The following is a 12,355-nucleotide window of genomic DNA, read 5'->3' as shown; positions in this document are numbered from 1 at the left end:
TAGTACATTTGCTGGAAGCCTACATGTTTTCAGAGTAGTGACACTTACCTTCATTGCCCCGTGGCACATAAGTGATATTTCCCTCTTCTCGAGGCCATCGCAGACATTTCTGTTTTAGTTTGCCCATAAATAGTTGCATTCCCATGACAGCAAAGACACTCAGGCAAAATACAATCAGGATCACTGTCTGAGAAAACATCTTCACTGACCGAGTCAATGTCCCTACAACAGCTCTTGGGCCTGAAAACAGAAGGGATACATAGCAATTCTAGAATGAAATAAAATCCATCAGAGTGGATTCATCATAAACTTTTTCACCTATTAGAAAAAACGTTAGTGTTTCAAACCAATGACCATGTAAATCAAATGATTTAGCTCTCAATGAAAGTTTCAGCTAAATGTCTAAATTAATCTGTTTACTGTGTATGTTACTAGACATGATCTCTGGTGGCAAAATATTACCTTAATAATGAGCGTGAACACCCGAATTAATAAGCTGCTTGCTAAGACTTATATAAAGAGCAACCATTCATTTAACTGGTTAATGAATAACAAATGGAACACCTGTTAATGGAATATTGGTAGAGCAATAAGAAAATGCTGAATTTTAATTCCTGACAAAATGAAAAATGTTTTCAATTATGACACAATCTATTGGTTTTGTCAACAACATCAAGTTTTTCAAATTTGCTAGTTATTACATATTCTTCATCTTGTTTGAGCCTCACAATAACACTTTAACATGGTTACTGCAGATAGCCTCATTTTGCAGATGAAGAGAAAAAGCTTTGGGGAGCTTAAATGACTTGTTGATGGTTATGCAACTAGTAAGGGTCACAAAAAGAATTTGAACCCAAGTTTTTCTATCTACAAGTGTAGCATTCTTTCCACTTTGTTACTCATACTACGAGGGTACTTTCTGGGGTTCTTCAAGCAGTAATAGTAATATTAGTAACTTAGTAACAAAAAATTCTGCATTAATAATGCAACTTCAGTGAGTGAATTGGAACTTCTATTTTAAACTAAGCAAAATTATGAATTATTCTCTTCATTTTTATTTTTATTCAATAGAACACTTCTCAAAATTTTAAACTCTCTATCTTTTATGTAGACTTGAAAAATTCATACTTTTAAGTCTTAAAGGTTGGTTTTGATCAGAGAATCAATGTTACATATGTAAAGAATAATTTCCCAATTTAAATACATTAATTTATATTTCATACTTTTTACTAATATAACTATTAAATAATATGAATCATGATAAAAATGTATCCTTCACCATCTATTATTCTCACACCCCATCTTCCCAAAATCAAAGTCAACAAAAAAAAGTTCCAGAAGTTCAGTTTCAGAGTTGAAAAGTACATGTCACCTAACCTAACCTCCTTTATTTTCTACATGAGATCCATTGAAATAAAAAAGGGAACTGAAGGCACTTGAATATTTTACCTTAATAGGCTGAGATTTGATCCCAGGGTCTTTGGCCTCAAATCCACATGCTTTGTCATTATATCATATTTTATCATATAGATCTTTTGCTTTAACAAGATACTAATGTTTAATCTAGCTTTTTCCTGCAAAAGCTGATATATCCAAGTTCAGCACAACAGAAAAAGTACTAGATTTATATGTAGGGAACCCGGGTTCAAATTTCCAAGGAATAGATATCAAAAGAAGTAACTAAAATGTCATGATTGGATAGAGTACTAAACTTGGAAGTGAGGTAGACCCTAATTAGAATCCTTTCAAAAGTCCTTAGTATCATCTTGGCATATCATTTGACTGTTGTGGGCATCAGTTCTTCATCTGTCAAATGAGGAGGTTAGATTGGGTAACATAAAAAGATCTTCACATATCTAAATTGGTGATTCTATGCTTTGAACAAGTGTAAAGTTTCCCAGGCAGCCAAAATGTTACAGTAGAACAAATGCCCAACCTGGAGTCAGAAAAACTTGCTCAGGCGCCTGAGTAAATATCTTATGCCATATTTAATCAAATTCATGAAATTAAATATGATGTAAGACATTTACTCAGACACCTGAGCAAGTCACTTAATCCTGGTTGCCTTAGTTTCCCCATCTATAAAATGAGCTAGAGAAGGAAATGACAAACCACTCCACTATCTTTGCCAAGAAAATCCCAAAAGGGTCACAAAAAATCAGTCACAACTAAACAAAAAAGTTTCCTAATGCAAATATAGTGTGTCAAATGATAGTTGCAACCCTAACGCACACAAAATGAGGGAAATAAAGCTACAAATAATTCATATCAAACATTTCTTACCTGTACTTCGAGAAATAGCTTTCACAATTCTCAATACAGAGAAAATTCCAAGCGCTGAATCATTGAAAAGATTTATAAATATGCACAAGTACCTGGGGAATTAAATTAGAGTTATATAAAATTTAGAAAGTTTCAAAGGCACATAGTAGCATTATTTAACAGGCTTTTAATGCTATTTTAAGCTTAATAAACTTATCTTCAGGCATTGTCTTTTGAATGTAGTAGAATAAATTTTATTTTAATAGAATAGAAATAGACAATTACACAATTGGAAGGGACCTTAGAAATCAATTTGATCAAAGATGGAATAAAAATCCTCTCTACCTTATCCAACCTTTGTTCAGGAACAAATAGTGAAGGGGATTCTTTACTTCTGGAGTTCTCTCTAATTTCCAAGCGCTGCTCCTAGTTCTGACCTTTGAGGCTAAGCATAAAAATATCTCATAAATCTTATTCCTCTTCCACATGATAGCCCATGAAATTTTTCACTGTAGTTACTATGTTTCTCCAGAATTTGCCCATTTACAATCCCCTAAAAAGTCCTCTTTGCTTCTAAGCTCAATAACTAGATTTTTATTAAAGCAAAACCAAAAAGAAGTAATAGAAATGGAAGTCTCATTCAAACATTAGCATATTGGGAAATATCATTAAGTTTCGCTCAGTTTCACTCATTTGTAAAATGGTTACAATACACGCACTATTACTGTGATAACCAAATGATATATTTTATTATGTGGAACACTGTATGAATTCATTATTATTGCTATTGTTATTGATTAATAATATGTAATAAATATCACCCATTCTATTTTTCACTTTATTATCTCTAATAATGAAAAATTTTCCAGTACTTTGAAGAAATGAAAAAAAAATTCTAAAAAAATATATGAACAAAAGAGCTTCAAAAGGCAGTGCTGTGCAGTGAAAGAGATCTGTTTGACCATGAGCTCTTGAACGTATGCCACCTTTACTTGTGTGACTTTGTCAGTAGTTTCACCTCCCTGAACCTCAATTTCCTCATATGAAAAAAATGAGAGGTTAGGACTACATGTTCTCAAGTTCCTTCAAGCTCAAAATTCCATGAATTTATAATAAACCATTTATGCAACTAAAGGGAGAGCTAGTGGTTGTGGTTATGGTATAAAAATATTCTTAATTTCCCATATAAGTATGTTGGGTGTAAAACTGTAATAGCTGTTATTTATATATCAGTTTAAAGTTTGTAACCATTTTACATATATTACTACATTGATTGGCATGGATTCAAATGTCAGGATTCAAACTCAGATCTCCTGGATCTAAGTCTGATCTCTATCTATCACAGTAGCAGAATGCTTTATAAATGCTGCTGTTTCTTTGGGTAAGATATTAAATCTAAATAAATGTTATTATAATGTTGGGGTAACAGATAAAATTTAATGTTTTACACAACTAGCATAAAGAGCTTTGACAAGCAAAAATGGAAAAAAATGCATCTTTCCAAAACAATGAAAAGTAAATTTATTAAATACATTAAGTCTAGTACATACACATTTAAATTATTTAACTTTATAATAGTAGTAGAAACTTTTCCTGGGAGTGTGTCTGGGCTTTAGGATATTTGATAGCACTTAAGAAAGGTGAACTAACAAAAGCATCAATAGGCTGGGAATCAAGGGCTCAATGCCAATTATTTTGAGGATTCTTACTTCATTTTCTCATGGTAAATTTCACAGGACACAGATCACATATTTTCCCCAATTTAAAAAAGAAAACAAAACAAAGCAACAAGCTCCAAACTTTACTTATAATCACTGCTTATCCAAATTCTGAAAATTAAAATTTATAATAAATATAAATCATCTGGAGCTCATTAAATGCATCAAATGAAAACTTCAAGGTTTGGACACCATGGTTCATATAATATGCTTTAGATGTAGAAATTTTATATGAAAAAAAATCATTTTTTCCCTTTTGTCATACTGCTTATTTATCATGGAATCTTACTTACGCCATTGTAAGAATAGGAATATCAAACCAGTTCCAGGGATCATTTAGGAATGTGAAAGGTCCTATAACAAAGCCTCTTGCCAAGATTTTTACAAGTACTTCAAAGGTATATAGTCCAATGAAAGGTAACCTGAAAAAAATATCCACAAGTACATTAGAAGGAAGAATAACATATCCACAATCATGAAATAAATCTGTGGAAGCTAATGTAAAACACTTATAAATGAGTGCCTTAGGAAGACCAGAAGCAACATTTTTAAGTAACTACACATGGTACTAACAATATTTTCCTTTACTATCATAGCAAGAATTGAAATAATAACCTGATGGACAAGAACATGCTCAGGAAGCTTTAACAAAAATCAAAATTTAAAAAGGAAAGGTGAAGGGGAAGGGAATACACATTGTATTATTAATAAGATAAAATATTGATGAAGCTACTCAAACATTAGCTATGAACAGAATTAGGCTTATAGACAAGATCCAAAGCAATCCCAATAGACTTCAGACAGAAAATGCCATCTGCATCCGTAAAAAGAAATAAGGTAAATGATTGTAAATTATCACTTCTTCTTTTCTGTTTTTTTTTTTTTTAATTTCTCCCATGGTTTTCCCCTTTTTCTCTGATTTTTCTCTCGCAACATAATTCATAAAGTAATGTGTATTAAAAATAAATAAATTTACTATGAAAAAAATATTATGGACAAGAATAAAGTCCTAAGAAGTTCCTTCTTTAATAAAAAATGGGAGAAACTGAATCTTACTAGACAATTTACAAATTTCCCTCTAATATTGCAAATGCTGACTACTCAGGAAGGTGGAGCCAAGATGGGGGAGGAAAGGTAGGAACTCTCCTGTACTTCCCCTAAAACTCTTTAATATTCCTTTAAAATAATTCCCTCAAACAAGTTATGGAGCAGCAGATCCCACAAAAGGTCAGGGTGAAATAAGTCTATAGAAAAGGACTATCATATAGGGGTGAGAGTAAAGAAGAGTCTAGCATAGACTGCACCAGTGCAATGTAAGTCCTAGCAAATCAGGAGCAGCCTTTGGGAGCAACTGGATGTTTTTGAAGCTCTAATCTCATATAGAGTAAGAGGGTCAAGTAATTGTCAGAAGGAGATTACAGAGCCTCTTTGCTAGTGCTGGGTTCAGTACTGCCTATAGCTGGATTAAGATTGCAGTCCTGGATGATAGTCCAATGGTGAGCAGAGCTCACAGTTACAGTAGGACAGGGTCAGTTATCAGAGTTGCAAGGCAGAAAAGAATGCTTTTGGTCACTCATAAACCTAAAGATAGACCAAGAGTAGTAAACACCCCTTTTCTTAGATCTTTATCTTGGAAGAACTGAAAACTTACAGATTCCTATAAGTATCACAAAAAAGACCTAAAAATAAACATGTTCTTTAGGACAATGTGCCCTATAATGAAAGCAGAGTCCTACTTTAGCAAAGAGTTAAAAGTCAAGAAAATAATGGAAAAATGAGTAAACAATAAAAAATTCTGACTATAGAAAGTTTCTATGGTAAGAAGAAAAAATCAAAATACACACTCAAAGACAACAAAGTCAAAACTCCTATAAACAAAACCTCAAGTAAAACATGGATTGGCCCCCTGGCAATGGAGGAGCTCAAAAAGGATTTTCAAAATAAAATAAAAGAAGTAGATGAAAAATTGGGGAAAAAATGATAATGACACAAGAAAATTATGAAGAAAAAATCTACAACACACAGACAAAATACTGAAATAAAATAGTTTAAAAACAGAATAGGCCAAATAGAAAGAGGCATGAAAATCTAATGAGAACAATTGGCCAAATGGAAAAGAAAGTGCAAAAGCTCAGGGAAGAAAACAATTCCTTAAAATTAGAATAAAGATAAGATAATGGATTAGGTTAGTAAATTTCAAACTCTCAATATTTTCCCCAGAAATAAAACAAATTTGCACAAACTGGTAAAAATGCACTGGGGAAAAATCAATAAGACTTAGGGTAGAAGAGGGGTCCTCCTGGTACAATCTAAGAAGATCTGAAGACCCCAGACTGGCAATTAACCAGTATGAAGTGCAAACACTTCCAAGCTAGCTCTACAAAAACATCAAGTGGGATGGATCCCTGAGGTCAGCTGAATTTGGCTGAAGCCTCTGCAGGAACCGCAGACATTTTCACTTCCTGAATAGTGTGATGAATCAGGGTCTGAGTCTGGGTAGAATGAGTGAATCTTGGCTTATTGGGAACACCAAGTTCAGCTGTACTGCAGAGACACAGCCTGGGGCAGAAGGAGCCAGCACACCAGGTGAGTACATGGCAGCAGGGAAGGGATTCTGATGGCTATGGATCCTTGCAAGATAGTGAAACTTTTGGTTTGAGCAAAATAAACCAAACCAGGAAGAATGTATGATAATCAAATATAAAAGCCTTGATTCTTCTCAATAGTTCAGTGATCCAAAGCAATTCCAATAGATTCTGGACATAAGATGCTATCTGCATCCAGAAAAAGAATTAAGGTGCCTGAATGTAAATAAACATATGCTTTGTTCACTTCTTTTTTCTGGTTTTTCATCTCTTCCATGGTTTTTCCCTTTTGCTCCAATTTTTCTCCCAACATGATTCAGAAAGAAATTTGTATTAAAAATAAATAAACTTACTACAAAAAGAATTTATAAAACTTTAAAAGGCTTTAAAAATCAAATGAGAGACATTGAGGAAAAACTAAAACATTAAAAAATAAAAACTATCCAAAAAACAAGAAGATTATGAAAAAAGTTAACCAATTAGAAAAAGAGCTAGAGTTTCAAAAATGAAAATACCTTTTTGAAAATTAGAATTGAGCACAAGCAAGCCAGTAAAGCTCTAAAGACTAAGACATAACAAAACTGATTATAAGAAATGAAAAATAGAACAGAATGTTAAACAACCTATAAACAAAACAATAGATCTGGAGAACAGGTCAAGAAGAGAAAATGTAAGAATAATTGATTGTCTGAAAGTTGTGACCAGAAAAAAATAATCTTGACACATAATACAAGAAATAATCCAAGAAAATTGTCCTGGAGTGATAGAGCATGAGTGGAACGTAAAAATAGAAAAAAAATTTACTTCAATGAGACCTTTTGTGAAAAACACATAGGAATATTATTGACAAATTTCAAAATACTCAGATCAAAAAGAAAATTTTTCATGAAACAATAAAAAATAATTCAAATACACTGGAGTTGTAATTAGAATTGTATAGGATTTATCAGCAGTCATAATAAAAAATGCAGGTCTTGGAATCATAGCTACATTAATCTGTGATCAAAAATATTATATCTATCAAAATTATCCATGCTATTGAAAGAGAAAAAGCGGACATTCAATGAACTTGAAGATTTTGGGGACTTTCTACCAATCAAACTTGACCTCAATAGAAAATTTAACATATAAGAGCTAATATTAAAGATCAATTTCAAGAAATTTAACATGCACAAATTATTTTTTTAACATGGAAACTGTATATCATATGTTTAAGACTCACATCAGCAATAAGATAGCTCAAAAGAAAGATTGGGGGAGAGTTAAGGTAAAAATAAGTAATTATGTTATACATATATAGATATAGATATAGATAGATAGATAGATAGATAGTATGTACATGTACACATAAATGTATAATTCCTTACCTATATTATGTTTGGAGGAGTGGGGGAAATAAAAGATGAAAAAAGAATAAAAATTTTTAAAATAGTGTACAGCAGAGAATAAATGAACAATTTACAAGGAAGTAAAGAAAAGATAGGGGGTGGAGCCTAGATGGTGGAGAGGACACATGCTTCACTCTAAGTCCCCTTCTACCCTCACTTACTAATTACCTAATTGAGCCACAGTAATTGTGCTTAACTGGTAGAATCCACAAATATTGAGAGTACAACAAATTGCCAGCCAAAGATAGCTTAGAAGATTACCAGAAAAGGTCTATCTTGATCAGGCCAGTGCAGGCAGGGAGGTAAAACACTGAGGCTAGCACAAGCTAGTGGACCTGGGGTGGGTTGTGGTCTCTGTTGGTGGAGAATTTGCAGGGAGGACTCTACCACAGGTTGTCTGCTCTGCTTTGGTTATAAAGCAGTAAATCATCAGAGAAGTTACACAAACTCCAAAGGTAGAGTGTACTACAAAACATCAGAGTTTAACAGACCTGGCCACACCCACCCAGCACAGGAGTGACTCAGCACAACCAAAGTGCAGCTGCACAACTTCAATCAGCAGATAAACCAACCACTTGTCCCAGGGCAACCACTGTTCCACACAGTGGGGGTGAGGGGTGGGGGAGAGGGCGCTACCCAGGGTAGTCCCAATTCCTGCACAGCAAGGTTCTGCCCAGGCTAGTCACATTGCTGCACAGGGTGAGAAGGAAGAGCAGGGTCTTCCCAGGGCAGTAATATTTCTGCAGAACCCTGGCCACTCTTCACAGCCCATTTGCAGGACAGCTACTGTCTATCTGTCCTTGCTCTGTAGAGGAAGATGACAACCTCCTTGCCCTGAAGAGAGACCCTAACGGCTTTTTAAAAAAATGAGTAAAAAAGCCAAGTGAACTCTAACTTTTGATAGCTTCTATACAGAAAGAGAGCATATTTTCAAGACAAGGAGACTAATAGCAGACAGTTTCCAGGCAAAACACCCAAGGGGACTTGGTCCCCATCACACAAGGCTCTCTTATAAAAGATCTTAAAAGAGAACTAGAAGAAAAATGGGGAAAGGAAAGAGAAGCTCTACAAGAGAGTAGGGAAAAGGCATATAACTCATTAAAAAAAGATTTCATAAAGTAGAAAAAGAAAACAACTTCATGAAATATGAAATGGAAAAGTAAAGAACTCCCAGGAAATTAGCATTTGTGAATTGGAAAAAGAAAATAACTCAGTAAAAAAAAAAAAAATTAGTGAAATGGAAAAACATTCCATAGAGTAAAATAATCCATTTAAAAACTCAATTAGACAAATGTAAAAAAAAAAAAAAAGTTAATAAAGAAAATAACTCATTAAAAATCAGAACTGAACAAAGGGAAATGAATGAATAATTTGGTGAGACATCAAGAACCAGTCAAGCAAAATCAAAAAAATGAAAAAAATAGAAAAAAATGTTAAATATTTACTTGGAAAAACAATAGACCTGGAAAATAGATTTAGGAGAGATAATGTGAGGAGGATAATCTGAGGACTTCCTGAAAATTATGATGAAAAAAAGAGCCTAGACATTATTTTACAAGAAATCATCAAAAAGAACTGCCCAGATGTAATAGAATCAGAAGGTAAAATAGGCCTTGAAAGTATTCATTGAACACCTTCTGAAAGAGACCACAAAATAAAAACTCCAAGAAATATTGTGGCTAAATTTTGGAATTATCAGACTAAAGAAAAATGTTACAAAGCAGTCAGAAAAAAAAATTCAAATACCAAGGAGCCACAAATAAGGTTCATTCAGGATCTAGCAGCTTCTACATTAAAGGACTGAAGGACCTGGAATATGATATTCTAAAAGGCAAAGGGACTTGGAATGCAGCCAAGAATAAATTAGCCAGTTAAGCTGAGCATTTTCTTCCAGGGAAGAAGATGGACATTCAATGAAACCTGTGAATTCCATTTATTCCTAATGAAAAAAAAAAAAAAAAAAAAAAACAGAGTTAAACAAAAAATTTGACCTCCAAATATAGGACTCAAGAGAAGCATAAAAGATAAAAAGAACTCTTGAGAATTGAATTTCTATTGTGGGCATACATGAAGAGAGCATGAGAAGATAACTGACATATTTTCTTTACAGAGAAACTTCGCTTACCTCATTAAAAAGTAGGAGAAGAAAAGGGAAAAGGAAAAGAATAGGCTAAGCAGAAGGAAATACAGAAATAATAAGGGAAAGTTATGAGAAGGGGGAGGAACTCAAAGGGGGTGAGAGAGATTCTAAACAGGGTGAGCTGCATAAGGCAAGTGGTGCCTAAAAGTTTTATATGTGGAGAGGGGTAACAGGGGTAGGAAAAGAAAAGTATAATCTTGGGATAATAAGATGGTAGAAAATTCAGAATTAGTAGTTTTAAACATAAATGGGAATGGGATGAACTCTTCCATTAAGCGGAAGGGGATAGCAGACTGGATCAAAAGCCAAAATCATACAATTTGTTATTTGCAGAAAACACATTTAAAGCAGGGTGATACATACAGAATAAAGGTAAAATGCTGGAGCAAAATCTATTATGCTTCAGGCAAATAGAAAAAAGCAGGGGTAGCCATCCTTATCTCAGATCAAGCAAAAGCAAAAATTGATCTAATTAAAAGAGATAAGGAAGGAAACTATAACTCGCTAAAGGGTAGCATAGACAATGAAGCAATATCAATACTAAACATATATGCACCAAGTGGTGTAGCATCTAATTGCCTAAAGGAGAAGTTAAGAGAGTTGCAAGAAGAAATAGACAGCAAAACTATAATAGTGGGAAATCTCAACCTTGTACTCTCAGAATTAGATAAATGAAATCACAAAACAAATAAGAAAGAAGTTAAAGAGGCAAATATAATATCAGAAAAGTTAGTTATGATAGATCTTTGGAGAAAACGGAATGGAGAAAAAAAGGAGTATACTTTCTTCTCAGAGTTCATGGAATCTATACAAAAATTGACTATATATTAAGACATAAAGACCTCAAAAATAAATTCAGAAAGGCAGAAATACTAAATGCATTCTTTTCAGATCATGATGTGATAAAAACTACATTCAGCAACAAGCTAGGGGTAAATATACCAAAAAGTAATTGGAAACTAAATAATCTTATCCTAAAGAATGAATGGGTGAAACAGCAAATCATAGACACAATAATTTCATGCAAGAGAATGACAACACTGAGACAATGTACCAAAATTTGTGAGATGCAGCCAAAGTGGTAATAAAGGGAAAATTTATATAAAGAGAGGTTTACTTGAATAAAATAGAGAAAGAGAAGATCAATGAATTGGGCTTGCAACTTAAAACAAATACTAAACTTGAAATTCTAAAATTAAAAGGAGAAATTAATATATGTGAAAGTAAAAAAAAAACTATTTAATTTATAAATAAAACTAAGATTTGGTTTTATGAAAAAAATCAACAAAATAGATAATTTTAGTAGATTTGAAAAGAAAAAGGAAAGAGAATAATCAAATTGTTTGTCTTAAAAATGAAAACAGAAAACTTGCCAGTAATGAAGAGGAAATTAGAGCAATAATTAGGAGTTACTTTGCCCAACTTTATGCCAATAAATTTGATAACCTAAGTGAAATGCAGGACTACCTTCAAAAATAATTAGGCTGTCCAGATTAACAGAGGAGGAAGTAAAGTGCTTAAATAGTCCCATTTTAGAAAAAAATAGAACAAGCTATTAATCAGTTCCTTAAAAAAAAAAATCCCCAAGACTAAATGGATTTACATGTGAATTCTACCAAATATTTAAAGAACAATTAACTCCAATGTTTTATAAACTATTTGAAAAACTAGGGAGTGAAGAACTACCAAATTCCTTTTATGACACAGACATGGTACTGATACCTAAACCAGGTAGGTTGAAAACAAAGAAAGAAAATTATAGCCCAATCTCCCTAATGAATATTCATGCAAAAATCTTAAATAAAATATTAGCAAAAAGATTATAGCATATTTTCCTCAGAATAATACACCATGGCGAAGTAAGATTTACACCACGAATGCAGGGCTGGTTCAATATTAAGAAAACTATTAACATAATTGTCTATATCAATAACCAAATTAACAAAAATCATATGATCATCTTAATTGAGGTAGAAAAAGCATTTGATAAAATCCAATATCCATTTCTATCAAAAACTCTATAGAATATAAGGAATAAATGGACTTTTCCTTAAAATAGTCAATAGTATCTATTTTTTTTTTTATTATAGCTTTTTATTTACAAGATATATGCATGGGTAATTTTACAACATTGACAATTGCAAAACCTTTTGTTCCAATTTTTCCCTTCTTTCCCCCTACCCCCTCCCCCAGATTGCAGGTTGACCAATAAATGCTAAATATGTTAAAATATAAATTAAATACAATATAAGTATACATGTC

General features: G+C 32.8%; 1 protein-coding gene across 1 annotated transcript in view; it reads right to left on the bottom strand.

Annotated features, from left to right (window-relative positions):
- Window positions 1-12,355, bottom strand: part of LOC141562902 (sodium channel protein type 9 subunit alpha-like) — a 157,053-nt gene that overhangs the window by 78,795 nt on the left and 65,903 nt on the right. The window contains 3 exon segments of the mRNA XM_074303210.1: window positions 49-240; window positions 2,284-2,375; window positions 4,274-4,402. Of these exon segments, the coding sequence (XP_074159311.1) occupies window positions 49-240; window positions 2,284-2,375; window positions 4,274-4,402 (413 nt within the window).

Source organism: Sminthopsis crassicaudata, chromosome 3 (genome assembly GCF_048593235.1).
Source record: "Sminthopsis crassicaudata isolate SCR6 chromosome 3, ASM4859323v1, whole genome shotgun sequence".
NCBI lineage: Eukaryota > Metazoa > Chordata > Mammalia > Dasyuromorphia > Dasyuridae > Sminthopsis > Sminthopsis crassicaudata.
This window is presented reverse-complemented; position numbering and strand designations above follow the sequence as displayed.